Source organism: Euprymna scolopes, chromosome 14 (assembly GCF_053919585.1).
Source record: "Euprymna scolopes isolate OS-2025 chromosome 14, ASM5391958v1, whole genome shotgun sequence".
Classification (NCBI taxonomy): Eukaryota; Metazoa; Mollusca; class Cephalopoda; order Sepiida; family Sepiolidae; genus Euprymna; species Euprymna scolopes.
The window spans coordinates 98,053,249-98,070,520 of NC_136495.1; the positions used below are offsets into that span (position 1 = coordinate 98,053,249).

At 31.2% G+C, this 17,272-nt stretch overlaps 1 protein-coding gene across 3 annotated transcripts in view; it reads left to right on the top strand.

Annotated features, from left to right (window-relative positions):
* LOC145293193 (cytoskeleton-associated protein 5-like) overlaps positions 1-17,272 on the top strand; it is a 212,062-nt gene that overhangs the window by 137,264 nt on the left and 57,526 nt on the right. For all 3 annotated transcript variants that reach the window (XM_080139687.1, XM_080139686.1, XM_080139688.1), the window contains exons 24-29: positions 1,368-1,542; positions 4,565-4,678; positions 4,965-5,093; positions 9,745-9,939; positions 10,734-10,982; positions 12,887-12,994. In XM_080139687.1, the coding sequence (XP_079995813.1) occupies positions 1,368-1,542; positions 4,565-4,678; positions 4,965-5,093; positions 9,745-9,939; positions 10,734-10,982; positions 12,887-12,994 (970 nt within the window). The remainder of the gene's footprint in view (positions 1-1,367; positions 1,543-4,564; positions 4,679-4,964; positions 5,094-9,744; positions 9,940-10,733; positions 10,983-12,886; positions 12,995-17,272) is intronic.

A 17,272-nucleotide genomic window follows, 5' to 3' on the forward strand; every position in this document is an offset into this window, starting at 1 on the left:
CGGTTTGGCAATGGACGCAGTGGCAAAGATGTCACTTTTTTTTTTTTTTCACGTTCTTTTCCTCCTTTGCAGTACAGGTTCGAGCCTGCCTGCCTACTACCACTTTTTTACTCAACAGACACCTTCAAATACCCGGGCACCCAGGCTAGTTCTAAATAAGTACAAAAAAAAAACATGTAAAAAACTACTATTAATTTTTGATATTTTGATAAGTCAGGTTAGTAAGAATTTACAATTGTTTTTACTTATTCTCATATCAGGATCAGTAAAATGTGAGAAATACTGCATTGACTAAAAATTCTGTAGAAGTAAAATGTTTTCATTTAAAGCATATTAAAAGGTTGTATGAATATGGATGATTATGAATAAAAATATTGTATCAGTTGCATATTGATATGTCATATCAATCATTTAAAAATGGTTGAGAACAAACTTGGCAATACAGCAATTTGTGTTCAATAAATTAAGATGAATATTGTTATAAAAATGTTCAAAAGCTGTTTTTCATTTTCAAGATGAAATTTTAAATCGGCAACACTTTTGTACTGACTTAATATTTTGACTTGACTTTGAAAATTCAACAATTTCAATATATATATATATATATATATATATATATATATATATATATATATCACACCCAGAAAACACTCTGGCAAGTTACAGCAATTAACTATGGTATATGATACAATATTACGTGGTAAGAGCTTTAAAGATTTATAACTAAACTGGAAAGAATATTCCTGGTCAATGTTTTTGATTTGTTTCATCTTAAAAAAAAAAATATCAGTGTGATCATGTGAAATTTTAAGTTTTCTTGAAATGAGCTTTGGATGTATTTTTGTTCAGATTTCAAAATATTAAAATAAAAGTATTTGTTGAATTCTACTTGGATATATGAAAATCAATTATAGTTTGTATTTTTAGTACTACTATTCTAACCTTGAATGTTATTTTCACAAGGTTTCAACTAATGTAACCTTCTTCAGGTGCATTTTGTCAAACTCTGAAATCTGTATGGAATTTGGTTTTGTAAGCCACAGCCAGGTACAAGTCTGGAGTAATTCATAATCATATTCTTAATATTGACTGCACAGAGAATTAAATCTTTAACCTCCTAAAACTTGTCACTTATAGTCTGATTAATCCAAGTTATCGTTCATTTTAAATCCATAAAACATATCAACTAAAGTGTTTGCAATTTAACATCTTGGCTGTATTAGTGGCTTTCCAGTACACTTTGTATCTTTCGATATTATAATGGATATTTAAATCCATGTTGGAATTTTCATGTTCTTGTGTCAAATCATAATCACATTATGCAAATTGGTTACATAAGATTTTTATTTATTTATTTTTTTTTTCAGTGATCTTATAACTGAGCATATTTTGGCAGAAATGGCAGATAAAAACTGGAAAGTTCGCAATGAAGGTCTGCAAAAAATTATTGCTATACTTAATGAAAATAAGTTTGTGACTCCCAACTTGGGTCAATTACCAGAGGCTTTGAAAGTACGGCTTGGAGATTCCAATAAAAACATGGTAAGAACGAATTTTCATGAAAATTAATCTCTGTACAATCTACATTTCATTACATTTGATCATCATTTCGTATGAATCCAAAGATTCTATTGTTAGCATTGGTTTCCCCGATAATTTTTTATAGTCAAAATTTTCTAGAAAGATATTGAGTACTTTAGGAAAGGACCACAAGAAGGGTACCTAATATCCTAACTGAAAGTGATTTTTGTGGAACAAACTTAATTCGAACTTTGACACTCTGTCAGTCCATGTCGTTAACTACTTTTCATTTGATAATCTAAAAAAATAAAATTCTTGGGGTTGAGGGTGTGCACAACTATATATTATAAATCATTACCTACACTTAAATTTGGTATAGAAATCTTATGTATATATACTAGCAGACTACCCAGCATTGCCCAGTCATAAAATATGCTTAAATATGATAGTTTAATTTATGCAGATTTTGTATTTATTATAAGTCAGCCAATACACTTGATTATTATATAGTACTTCAAATTTACTTCAATAGATTTCAAAAGTTAAAAAAAAAAAAAAAATGACTTGAGTGTCATCAGCTAGAATTGATATCAAAACACTTAACACCAGTGTTATTTGTTACCATATGAGCTAAGTCCATATGCATATCAACATTTTTTAATATTAACATTATTAAATATATGCATGAGATATACGTTTAATCAACCTATGTCTCAAAATTTTTCAATTTTGACCCCTTAGCAACTAATTTTTCTGGCCAGAAACCAAATCAAATTTGTTCCACGAATCCAAATCTCCTACATATCAAGTTTCAAGTCTGTAGACTAAAAATTGGAAGTACTTTGAGGGCGACTATTCCACATACACAGGTCACTTATGTGTCGGACAATTGTAGCCTGATGATCATTTTCATTATTGCATTACAATAAAACAGCACAAGACAAGTTCTTGATATAACTCAGTTGAGTTCTGTGTTTGTGTGAATAATCACGTCACACAACTTTAAAAAAAAAAAAAAAAAAAAAAAAAAAAAGGAACCCCAAATTTTGTCTATTAGTCCCTAATTATCTTCTTGATCCAACCTACTGTCATCCAATTCCTAAAATTGGAAATGCTTTGTTCAGTCTTTTGTCTTAGCCACCAACACACCTGATTAATAAAAACTGGCTACTTCTGCACTTGCTCTGTCAGTCGGAAGTGGCTGATTATTTGGAACTGACCACTGACTATGAGGTGTCTTCCTGTCTCTAGAGTTTAAAAATGACCCCCCTGTGACCCCCAATTGTCTTCTTACTAATTTAGGCTTTAATAAAATCATAAGGCTTATGATTTTATTAAAGCCTAAATTAGAGATTTCTATATTGTATTAAAAATTAGATAACTGCTTTTAACTCAATTTTTCAAATGTGTTGTGTTTAGATGTATTCATATTCTTAAAGGTGTAAAATTTGTTGGATTTCAATCTGTTTGATTCATTTTAAATGAATGCAAAAATCCAAAGTTTATATTGTTGCAGATGTTAAGAATTTTTAATTATAAACATTTTTTGATGTTATTAACAGCATGATGCAATACAATAAAATAGATCAGAGATATTTCAAAGTAATTCATCATAACTTTGGACTGTATTCTATTAATTGACATGTTTCGTTACAATTTCTATTCCAAGATATTTTAATATTATTGACTAAAGAATGTTTAATATTTTTATAAGATTTTTGTATTTTTATCAGTGAACTGTTTTTTGTTCTTGGTACTACAAGATCAGGTTGTCTGGAGATACTGGCTTCCTGATTAAAATGTACAAAACATTGATGTTTTTTTTTTCTCTTTGCTCAATCGGAATCACTCATGTTCTGTAAAGTAAAAACCAATTTTCCTCTGCAAAACAACTAAACCAATCACCATGAATAAATATTTGATGATATAAAAATTTCAAACATAAAAGTTTTCCAAAATTACTGGATTCAACATTAAATAACTCTAAAAGGGTTGATATGCCATAAAGCAAAATAACCAAATCTGTTTTTTTTCTTTTTTTTGTCAATTAATATTTTAGATGAAAGACTTAATAACTGTCTGAACATGCACACCCACTTGTAAAAGGTATTACCATATGTTTATTTTAAACTTGATAAATAGTATGTACTACTAAATCAAAAAGTGCTTAATACTATCCATAAATCATTCATATTATTTTATATGGCTTGCATCAACATGGCAAATGCTGTCTGCAGACTTAACAGAATAAACCTGTTTATTTTAAATATTCACTGATCAAAATTTGAATAAATTTTATTTAGGATGCAATGATCTTATTAGCTGACACATTTAGTTAAATATAGATCACACTAGACTGCCTGTGTTTGAACGACCTAACTACAATATCGGCTGATGCCTATGGAAAGATTGTAGGTAGCAGTCAGACCAGATCATCCTAACGGCCAATATATGAATGAGTGAAAGGTCACCAAAGATTGAATAATAGCTCTTTTCTCCCAGTAGGAGTGTTATATCGCACAAAAAGAATGATTATGTAGGTAACTACTCTATTAAGTAGAAGAAAAACAAGACGTATTTACGATAGTAGGTATTAGCTACAAGTCGATGTTGATGGAATACACTCTTTTCTGCATATTCTGCGTACCTACTTTTGTATCTCTGGGTAACCAGAAGTCATATACTAAGAGCCACATCACACAACCACCAGAGAAAGTGGTTGATTCATCCTCTTTTGCAATTTCTCCATTTCAGTCAATTGAAACAGGCATGGCTGATGGTACTCTTCAATAAAAATTAAGCAGTTTACATTTTCAACTTGATATATACATGTCTTTTTTTTTTTTAAGCAAGGGCAACAATTATCTACTTTTAGTGTATCACACTTTTTTTTATAGAAATAGAAGTTTTAAGGGATTGGTGTTTTTATTTAAATAAATTTTCTATCAAGTACAATTTTTAAAAAATAGTAAGACTTGTTACATTTGATTGTTTTTGCGAGGAGATTTCAATTTATTAAATATATCAACACTTTTTATGACAGGTTAACACTACCTTGAGCATTTTACAAACCCTAGCAAATGCATTGGGACCACATTGTAAACAACATATTCGAACAGTTGGACCAGGAATCACCAATTGCTTGGGTGACAGCAAGGTTAGTAATAAAGCTTTTGGATACTCATTTTTAAAATTTTTTTTTAAGTGTTTTTTTTTTTTTTTTTTTTTTTTTTTTTTTATTACTTTAAAGAGAAGAAATTTATCTAATAGCAGATTTAAAAGAAAATCCGCTAATGCTTCATCAATCAAAGCTTTAAAATCTGACCAAAAATTTGATAGATATACATTTGCCCAACAAGCCATTATTGCAGAATGTAGTCTTTTTTTGTTAAAACTTTTTTAGTCTTTGACTTTTAAAAATGATTTGTTATATTTATTTTCAGGTTCAGTTACGAGCTGCAGCATTGGTTACATTGAATTCATGGGTTGATAAATCTGGTCTTCACCCACTCGTCGAGTCTGAAGCCCTTTATGATGCACTGAAACTTGAAAATCCGAATTTACGGTCAGAGGTAAGTGCTATCATTTAAAACTTTTTGTATTACTAAATTTTAAAATGATTGAAAAATCTGAATCTATATATATACGGATTAGCAATACACCTGAAAAAATTGAAATAGCTTAAAATATTTCAATATTGGTATACATAGAAAGAGCTTTATAAGCTAAGAAAGAATCTTTTTAAATCTGATTAAAATTAAGGAAGTTATGACTATTTTTGTGCCTGACACGTTTGAAGATTTTCCCCTCTTTAAGACCATATGCGTTTCGTCACATTTTTTACACTAGTTTTAGTTTTAATTTAATAAGAAGCTGCGTTATGAAATTTCGGAGAAAATTCCAGGTACTTGTGCACTTATTGAACCTTGCTGAAATAATAATGCTATTATTTCAAAAGCCATTCTTAACATGGTAAGAGGAGGGTGTTCTCTAACTATTCTGTACTTTCAGTTAGCAAATTAATAAAATAAAAATATTGTAAAACTTTAATTTAACTTGAAAATACTATTTCAAAATAGCACGGTTCAATAAAGATACAAGCACCAAATTTGTTGATTTCTATTTTCAAAGTTGAAGGTGTTTATTCCATAGGCCGTTCATATTACACTGGAGCAGGTCGTAAAAATACTGTTCCCTTAATAAGTAGAAAAAAAAAATAAAAATAAAAATAAAAAGCTTCCTAATTTTAGTTTGATGTGTTTTCTAACTGCTTTTAAAATTTCAAGAATATTGATTTGAGGGTTTGTATTATTATACACATAGATTCGAAAAAGTTGTCAAAAAACAAATATATAATTGTTATTATACATTCTGAAAACCGAATAGTTCTAAACTAATGTTATTCTGATAACAAGATAGCTCTAATTAAACATAAGAACATTTATATTCATATTTTCATGTTTTTCTTAATTCGTTCTTGAATAAAAATTAAAGAATGCGTGTTTACGTTTACACTGTGCTATCGCTAATACCTAGCTGCTGCTGCTACTAATACTACATTTGTCCAAACTCGAAAAATAGAAACGTTTTTTTTTTTTTTTTTTTTTTTTTTTTCCGGGTAGGTCCTTTTAAATTATTATCAATTACCGCGGTCCTACTCAACATACAATAATACTTTTAATTGATAAAGATAGTAAAAAGATTGATTTGCTTACTAGTGGGTGTCCGAAGAAAAATCTTTTTTTCAAAATGTTCGATACTCGTCACATTAAAGTCTTATTTTTAACACGACAAAAAAAGAAATGGTCAAAAATATTTCGGACACTTGACAGTATTAAGATTAACACCTCTTCTGATTGGTTCCCAAATCTCATAACAAAATTCTTCATACAATCACGGTACAGGCCTTTAGAAATCAGAGGGGGTCATTACAAAACCTTACCGAAAATGCCATTTTATGACGTTCACATTTTTATCCCTTTATTTGCTTAAAACTCTTATTAAATATGAATGTATATTATATATTTTAATTCATTTGAAAGTATATTCATTTCTGAACAAAACGGTAGTAATTTGAAGACTTGAAGTGCTTTGGTTTAAAAAATATGGCTATTTTAGTAGAACTACCTTGAAATCTGTGATTATCCAAAGCGTTTTTTCTGTCCGTATGTATTACTATATATATCTTTTTATAGAAAAGTGAAAATGTATGTATGTGTGTTCGCTTTTTCTGTATGTCTGCAAAAGGCTTTTTTCAGAGAAGCGGTCGGTCGGTTCACAACTTTTTAAAACTTTTTATATCACATATAAATGGTAATATCTCACAGTTAACAACGAAGCTCGCCTGTCTATTTAATTTGCTCGATTTCGGGAAGATAAATATTCAACATTTGTCGCTCGCTGCATGTGGGTTAGTCTTTTTCCTATAACATCTTGGGAAAATACTATCCCCGCAGTCAAACTTGACCTCATTAACTCATTAAAACGGGCACCTGCCAAATCCAAGTAATTAAATAAATTCAAACGTGTTTCTGTTAGCATGTCGCGGTGGGGCAATGGTTAACGTCACACGTTTTTTTTTTTTTTTTTTTTTTTTTTCACACTTTAATTTACAACTTTGCCTTAAGGGTTTGTGTTCGATCCTCATACTTACTTTTTTTTTTTTTTTAACCCCCCCCCCCCCCTGGAGTTTCCACACACACCTCCAAACACCTGGGCAACGCCAGGTACCCCTCGCTAGTATATATATAAAAGGCAAAATGTGTGTGCACATTTTTTTTGTATGTCCAGCAAAGGCTTTTTTGAGGGGGCTTCTCGGGGGAAGGTAACTATTTTTTAGAACTGTTTATATACTGTCTAGATCGTAATATATAGGATTTGCGAACGTGCGTCACATCTAGATTTATTTACATTGACTTTTACAAAATTCTTGCTCTTTCAGCCCCTCTTGTGTTGGTTCGGCTTTTTCACATAAAGTGAAACTAAGTTGAAATGGCAACAGTTAACGTCCAGAAAGCAATGAGTTTTTGATCAATGTGGGGGAAACCCCTTACATCAGACAATTGCTATTCAATTTGGAGGATCCCCTTTTTATAGGGAGCTGGTCCCCCCACCACTTCCCAACATCTTGGGGAAACAAAACCAGCCAAAGTTGGGTAAACAAACCCAACAAAACTGCCTCACAGTATAAGTTTACTGTGGGATTTCTATTTGACCTCATTAAATTCAGTTTTTAATCCTTAAATTCAAATGTTTTTCTGTTACTCTCTCTTGCTGGCCGAGCGGGTAACGTGTCTGGTTTTTCCACACTTTATTTTCCATCTTCACCTCAAGGCTTCTGGTTCGATCCTACCTACCTACCAAAACATTTTTTCTTTTAATCTACCCACACACCCCTTCAAACACCCATGCAATGCTGGGCACCCCTACTAGTTTATTTGATAAAGTAATCATTTTGTTAGGAAAAATGTACTATTTAAGCAAAGCAAAGGTTTGATAAGTGTTATTTGAACTCTGTCAGAAACAATAGTTAAAATGAACTATGTTGGCTTTAAATGTGATTGTACAAACAATTATTGTTTAATATTCAAGTCACCTAAATTCAACATTTGTTCCTGAAAACATTAAAAAAAATGTCCACTAATTCGTTTCAATGGATTGTTAATTGAAGTTGCATAAGATAGCAGGGGAGATGGAGATTTTGCATAAACATTTGTAAATAAGAAAGCTGTGTTCAAAGTGGGGGACATGTTTGTTTAGTCTATCAAAAATAACACATCAACGATTCTGATTTACAAACTTTCAACACCACAAAAAGAAGTTTTTGCACCAATATTTAACAGTGCATGAAACCTAGATTCACCACTTCATTTCAGAGTTAAATGGTTAATTAACTGAATTGGCAGCAGTTGGTGAATGCAATCAAAGATGCAAACATCAGCAGGCAAGGTTTTGACTTCTGTATTTTGTTCATCAATTACTTTAAGAAAGAAAGAACTATCAATAATGAATATTATATAGCATTATCAGTACATTTGAACCATTCCAAAACTGTCACAAATGGATGTGAAGTTTTTTTTTTTTTGTGACAAGTTGATCAAAATTGAGATGAGTTGTCTGCTGTTTAGCAGTTCAGCAGAAAAAGTGGTTTCCACTTAATTTATTTTTTATTTATAAAAGACTAAATGTTTTCAGAATTGCTGGAGCTCTACAATCTTGCTGTTTGGCTGGATTTAAATTTTTTTTCTCTTTATCTTGTTTTATTTTTCCTTCTTTTTCACTAGTAAATGATTCATGATGCAGGTAAGGGGAGATAAGACTTGTTTAATCAAAACTTCTTGTTTCACATATGTACTTAAGATCTTTCTTTTGTTTTCCTGGATCAAAGATTTTTAATTGCAAATTTTATTACACAAAAATAATGCACAAAAAGCTTATTTTAAGGAAATTAAAAACAAAGATGAATTTATAATTTATCAGTTTATTCATTCGGAAAATAAAAAGGTAGATTAATACCTTTCATTAAATCACCTTCAAAATGTAAAAAAAAAAAAATCATTTTACTTTTTTCACAATGTGGAGAACACTCTAGAAAATTTTTTTATATATAAGTGACTTTGTCTGTCTGTGAAAAATGGTCTATCAAACTCCTGTCAATTTTGGTTTACAAACTTGAAACTTTACATATAGGGGATTTGGGCCTGTGGAACAAATTCATTTTGTTTTTTAACAAAAAATAGCTGCTAAGGGGGTCAAAATTTAAAAAATATTGGAATTTTGTAGATTAAGTTGACTAAATGTTATTTCTACACATGCACAACTATACATTTATGTCTATAACGTTGTTGTTAAAAAAATGTTTCTGTGTATGGATTTAAGTCAGATGGTAATGATTAAGGTTGGCAAATTCTATGCTTTAGTTTTGATCCTAGCTGATGGCACCCAAGTCATGTTTTTTACTTTTGAAATCATTACTATATATTGGGTACAATATAATAGTCAATAGATAATTGGCTCCATAATAATAAATACAAAATCTGCATGAATTGAATTATCATATTTAAGCATATTTTATGACTAGGTCATGCCAGGAAAGGCTACTACTACTACTACTATGAGCAACGTGATACTTTAAAAAAAAAAATGTACATTTTGACATGCTAAAACTGATTATCTATAGGCAAAATTAAACTGAATATTTATATATATTGTATTCTATTTAAGTTGTTGGGCTGGTTGAGTGAAAAGTTACCAAATGTGAAGTCCCTGCCTTCTGAACTCAAGATGTGTATTCCTTTACTATTAACTTGCTTGGAAGATCGGAATGCAGACGTTCGAAAGAAGGCCAACGAGGCTGTTGTCCCATTCATGATTCATGTTGGCTATGAGTGTTACTTTAAAGCTGCTGCAAAAGCCAAGGTGAGTTGTATTTTTCATTTTTGGATGAATAATATTTTTTGTTTAGTTCATATCCATATGACACTTTGACTACCAATTTGCTTTGGCACTTGTTTAGAATAAGAACAACAATAAAAATCTTTGATTTTGATTAAACCAATGGTATCTACTTAATTGTCATTTCAAAATTAATAATGAAAATATTTTGCAACGGAAATTGCAAGTTTTACTTAACTAAAGAGATGTGTGGGAGGTAACTGCAATCTGTCTTGTTACAATTTCAAAATAGTGATAGATTAATGGATGCTGAAATTGTGAAAGTATGTAATTCCTGTAATAATGCAATAATATTACGAATTGGACATGACAATTAAGTAGACAAGCTTGCTTTTTCATTGAAATTGACATAAAAATTAAGTAGATAACATTGTTTTTTTTAATGCAAATTTAATTTGGAAACTTTATTTTTATTCCAAACATGCAGCATTGCTTCTATTTAATTATTGATATCTTGATAGATTCTATAATCAGTTGATATGAGACTGTTCAAACACTTTCTGGTCTTTGGACTGAGATCAAATTCTAGAACATGATCTATTCTGAACTTTCCTGTTAGTTTCTGACTACTTTCTGGAGAAAGATATCACTGCAGATGTTATCTATCGCTTATTGTTTTGCTCTAAGTTTGGATACCTTAGAAAAATTACAAACCTCTCTTTGTTACCTTGGTGTTAGATGAATGATGCATTTTTCTTATTGCAATCTGAAATTGTTGTAAAAGTATATTATTGCTTGTTTTTTTTTTTTTTTTGCAGCCGGCATCAAAAGACGCATTGATGCAAATACTTGAAAAAGCCCGTGCTAATTTACCTGCCAAGCCAGCAAAAGCTGTAAAAGCAGCTCCACAACCCGCAAAGGTTGCGGCTCCATCAGCGACTGTGAAGAAAATGGAGGTCTGTGATGATGAGGATGATGTAGATATGCCATTACCAGCAGCCCGTCCTCAGACTGCCCCAGAGGGGAAGGCTAAGGCCGGAAAATCTGGTGTAGCTGGTCGTGGCAAAGTAAGTATGGAAATGTTGTTTATTTTTTTTAATCTTCATCGCATTTTTAATCATTACAAGGTTGCTTGCTTTGATAAAAAAAAAAAAATAAATGAAAATGGCTAATATATAAAATATCTTTACAAATCGCTCATAATTAAAATTTTCCACTAGACTGATGCAAGCAAGAAAACAGTGCAATGTTAAAAGTATTAAAAAATGTTTTCTACTTGGAGTTGAGAATAATTAATGACACGGATGTAGAAAATTTAATGCAGTATGAATTGCACAGATTATTAAAGAATTTTGCAGTTAAAAAAAATAATTATGTACAATAATTAAGTTATTTACCTCCCTCTCATGGCGGGATGATGTGACAAGGGTTGGAAAGTGGAATTGAAGAGCCAAGCCTTACAGGAAGAACATTCTGGCCTGCAAAAAATGCCTGGTCTGCCTAATCGCACCTCAACCAATTTGCAATAAACATCTCCCTTAAAGGGAAAAGGCAACGCCTGAGGGTAGATTTAGAACTGCAGAGGACTTGCAACATACTGCAGTCAATATGGAAAAAGCCATTTCAAAAATGGCCTGGATGCCTTTGGCTTTGGTGCCAAGGAAATCCCTGGCTTATGATTGAAAGCAACATTTAAGATAGAACTTATATATGAAGATCATTTTTGTTACAAAATAATTTATTATAAATTTATTCCATATTAAATTTTTTTTAAATCTGAAAACTAAAAAATACATGTTTTAAAACAAAACATTGTAGCAATTTCGGAAAATATACTTGGCGTGAATCTTTGAAGTATTTGCCTATTTAATAATTTCTGATCTTTAAAAAACATTTTTTTAATATGCAAACAATGCTTATCTATTAAAACCATTTAATTATTGTAGTTATATTTATTTATTGAATACATATGTTCAAAAGATTAAATATGATTTACTTAGAATATATATTTTTAATTTTGTGATTTAAATATCTTTGTAATCAATTAAAAATGTTTCTGCATATATTATATAATTTTTTTCGTCAGTCAGTCTTTTTATCGTGTTAATTTCAAATTAAGCTATTTTATATATAGCTATCTCTAAATTTCTAATGTTGCAAATATCTCAAAAGGATTGATAAACTTATAGCATTTATTTTGTACGATGTAGGGAATAGCAACAGTATTTCTGTACTATTGTTAATCCCAGATATAAGCAACAAACAATACTTCAGTCAATATAGTCAAAGTGAAAAAGTTTCAATCTAGTTTAACCATTAAATATTTTTCATAGATGACTTACCATTGGTGATGCTAATAAGGTTTTTATTGGAATATCTGGTATTGGATTGGGAAGTAGTAATTTATTTTATTTTATCACAATTGAATTCTTACTGTTGTCACATGTAAGGTCAATTTTATTATAAAAACAGAAAATGCTGAGCTATATAAAATTTACAAAAAAATAAGCTTATCCTTCTCTTTCTTGACTGAATCTATAAACTATATAACTGTGTGCCTGAAGATTAATTCCTATTCTAGGCATAAAAATATTAACAAGAAAATTTTGTGTGACAGTTTCTCTTTTTTAAAAATAAATTTGCATTCATGATTATTAAAGTGAACCAGACACATATGTTCAATTTTATTATATACTTAAACTATATTCAGATCGAAACATTTAGTCCAAAAGAACTTTTGCATAACATTAAAAAAAAAAAAAAATTTTTAGAGTATTTTCATTTTGTATTTAAAAAAGTTTTTTTTACTTAAACGTTTTAATTCTTTATTTTTTTAGCATTCAATTTTCATTCTTTTAAATATAAGTATCTCTAGATTTGAGATTAGCATGTTAAACAATTTCAGACTTATTTGTTCATAGATTTATGGTAAAACAGAGGTTCTGATTTACTATTGTTTTATTTTTTAAAGGGACCTCCTTCAAAGACCTCTAAGAAGAAGGAGGAGGAAGATTTATCTCCTCCTTTGCTTGTTACAGTGTCCAAAGAATCCAGAATGAAAGATGAAAAGAATCTAAAGGTGAGTTATGCTAAAACTTAATGGATTTGATGGGATAAGAAAGCCTCCTACAAAAAAAGGTTGAATCATAATGTACTTAATGAATGTACCTTATTCATTTGTATTTTTACAGTAAAAACTACTCAAAGTAACTCAAAACAATAAGATGAAAAAAACTCCAGCACGCTAATGCTTTCTCAGTTCAACAATGCTTCTCCTATTAAAAATGTCACATACATATTAGTCTGTCCATTCCACTTTTTCTCAAAACTACTTCATTGATCGGACTGAAATTTTGCATGGACATTTGTTATAAGGTGCAGCAAACTAAATATTATTGTATCCATTCAATACACAGATAGGGATTAATATGGTCAATATTTTTAACACAAATCAGCCCAGATTTAACTATATGAAATCATCAATTTGGAATAAATAACTTTTTCTTAGTCATCAGGTTGTTTTTCATGGGGAAAACATTTAGTAGTTTAATATTGTTAAAATAATTTTTTTTAAGTTACTTATTCAATTATATAATGGTGAGAAAAAAAAAATAGATAAAAAAAACAGTTTTTTATATATATATATATATATATATATATATATAGAGAGAGACAGCTATAACAATGGATCAAGTAAAGATTAGTTACTCTGTAGCAGAAGACGAATACTTGCAAACATTTCAAGTGACACCGGCTGTTCGACCTTGACATTGCTGTTGGTTGTTTGTAAACACGTCAAATGGTAGAATGTTCGAACAAGATTTTTAAAAATTATATTTAACATGGGGGGGGGGGGTATTCCGAAAGCCGTTCTTAACATGGGTTGGTTGGGAGTGTTTATACTACGTTGGGGCAGGTTGTAAAATAATACCAAATAAATAAACCGACATTATAACTGATGTTTGGATGATGTCTATTAAAAAATACATAATTTTTAAAAAATTTAAATAAAATTATAACCAAACTTTTTAATGGTGGAAACAAATATAAAATAACTGACTTGTTCGGATTTTTGCAACCAAGATTAATTTTTATGTACAGTGTGTTTATTTTTTTTTTTTTTTTTATCTTTCTTTGTGCGTTTTTAATACAATTCAATATTTAAAGTGTGATATATGTAAGTGTTCAGTGAAGGAGAAATCCTTCTAGACTGAGGCAGTTTTTTTGCATAATAAAATCACAAGTATAAGCAACAAGTCTAAACAATCGAGATTTTAAAAAATATATTTTATTCACATATCTTTTATAACTTTTATCTTTATAAAGCTGAAGTGTAGTATCACAAGATACAAATCTTTTTATAATTTTCATTTTTATTTTAAAAAAAAACAACTTGCTATTTGCTTACTTCTCCACAAGGACAAATTAAATACAAGTAAGTTTAGCGTCCGAAATTCTCAGTTTCTAATGTTTTGTAATTTATATATTTCATTCTTTTTAGCTTTTTAAATTTTTGTTATTAGTTTGATTAAAAAGTTCTGTAAATATATATAAAAAAAAAAACGCACTCAAAAAGACACCCATTTATATATAGTTTGTTAAATTTACGTTTGATTTGTTACTTGCACTAAAAAGTTTTGCGTAAATAGAAAAAAGTTGTTTTTTTAATCCTTAAAAGTTTTGTAAATATTTAATATTAAAAAACATGTTTTGTAACTATATATTTTTTCTTTTAAATCTTAAAAAGTTTTGCAAATATATTTTTTTAAAAATCTTGCTCGCAAACATTCGACCATGTCTGCTATTTGATGTGTTTACAAACAACCAATGCAATGTCAAGGTCGAACAACCGGTGTCACTTAAAATGTTCGCCAGTATTCATCTTCTGCTATGGGGTATCTAATCTTTACTTGATCCATAACAATTTTTCATAAACAACTGATGATCCCTACAACAATATTAAGACTAACATAAATTCCAGGAAGCAAACTCATTGCAAAAGATAAATTTTCTTACAAGCAAAGAATTTTTTCAATGAAGACTTGGATTAAGTTTATTTTTTCTTATAGTTTCCAAGCTTCCAAGACTTATTTAATTTATAAGTGAAATAGTAACTGGATTGTCTTTACATTTTGTTATTGGAGATGTGGTACTTTCCACTCCATCCATCCATAGCCCTTGAGCCCATGGAGGGGCATAGGCCATCTACAACTTTTTGTAGATGTTTTTGTAGCGAGGAGTTCTTTTTACAGAGTGAGGGTGCTGGTCCCACACCCAACTTTCCCAGAAGGTACATACAGCGCCTATCCTTCCCAAATTGTCATCCATCTGGTACTGGCCAGGCTCAACGTTGCTTAATTTTGATGATCTGGTGAGAACCGGTGTGTTAACGTGATTGTGCCATATATGATACTTTCTACTGAAGACCCATAAATTTAATAGCTGTCCTATTTTAATTTTCTGAAACAGCTATATGGTAAAAAAAAAAACCCGACCTCACAAATTGAAAGTTCCATTACAGCATCTTATAAGGTGAAGCATGAATGCTCAAATCATTCTCTATTGAGGTTAGATAAATCCAAAAAAAAAAAAAATCCACGCATAATTATGGGAGGGAAAACTATTTTCAAATATTCTCCTAAAATGGGAACGGAATAACGGACTTATATTAAGTAGATATTAATAAGTCCTTACTTTTTTTTTTTTAAATGGAGAGTAGATAATACACTGTGGTTGTGTTATCGGCAGCTCCAGTAACTCTCGCTTCTCCTTTTTTGTCCCTCAGTCCTCATTTCCAATGGGTGATTTTTCTGAGAAAGGGTGAAGGTAAGGCTGCTTTTCAGGTCGGTAAAACTTCGTGAACAGTAGCCTGAGATGTTGGAAATTTTTCTGTTTCTATGTCTATCCTTGTGGCCACGTCACTAGTAAGGGTGCTGGAGGTAAACGTTTCATCTGGGATGACGTTACCCGCCTGATAGTCAAGGACCCGAACCTTGGTTATCCACTAAGGAGGCTGTCTTATCAGCAGGTGTACTGGGGCTGCTGTATTGCCATTTGATGAATGGATTCTGGACCATGCAGTAGTTTCTGGTGGGGCCTCTCAATGCCATACTAGTGAGTAATTGTTACGGCTTTACCTTATGTGCTACAAAAAAAAAAATTCCCCTCTTTCTCTCTCTTACTTTCTCTCTCTTACTTTCCCTCTCTGTCCTACTCTAACAAAGTCTGTCGACCTGTTCCACAAACCCCAAGAACTCAACATGAAATATGTCAAAAAAAAAAAAAAAAAAAACACAAATAAACCTAGAACCCCATCCTCCAACGTAGACCCCTACTACCATGTCTCCTTCTCCAACATCAAGGGTCTACGTTCCAACCTTCCAGGAGACGAAACCGAACTTACTCTTTCTAAGCGAAACTGGCATAGGGCCGACCACTTCCCTAGATGAGTTCATAATAAAAGGATACTCTAACTTAACATCTAAATCTGACCCCCCAAGATCGCCATGGACATGGAATATGCGCCTACATTAAAGATGGCTTCTCGTGTGGTAGAGATATCTCCAGAGAAGACCCTAATTTACCTTATATATGCTTCTGGGTTGCACTTGCTTACACCACCGCATTCATATTTGCCCTCTATCGCCCCCACAACAGCGGAGTTACTGTCCTTAAGAGTATATCTGAGAAAATTGACCTCATCCTGTCTGCTCATTCTTCGGCTAACATTCACATTTGTGGTGACTTCAATGTCCATAATGTGGAATGGCTGACCCACTGAAATAAGATAGATGATGAGAGGGGGTTCTGTCATGATTTTGCCATTGCCTATGATCTCACTCAGATTGTTCATGAACCCACCCGTGTGCCCGATACTACTGGTCAGTATGCAAGCCTTCTAGACCTTTTCCTCACAACTTACCCTGAGCTATATTCATGTTCCGTTCTATCTCCCCTGGAATCCTCCGACCACACAGTTGTATCAGTTAAGATAAAAATGAAATCAATAAGTCTTCAGATGTACCTCTCCACCGTACTGTATATCCATACTCTATGGCTGACTGGGATAGCTTCTGTACATTCATATCTGATCTACCTTTGCATTCCATGTTTAAAAAGGATGTGCCCTCTATAGTATCGGACCTGACCGAATGGTTAATTGTAGGCATAGACCGATTCATACCATCCAAAAAATTCCAACAAAAACCTAACAGCCAGCCATGGTTCTCCCCAGAATGTGCTGCTGCCATCGCACACAGAAATCCCTTTTGTCATAGCTACCAACGTAATAGATGTACTGAGACTAAAGCTGCTTTCAGGACTGCCAGCAACCACTGTAAAAGAATAATAAAAAAAA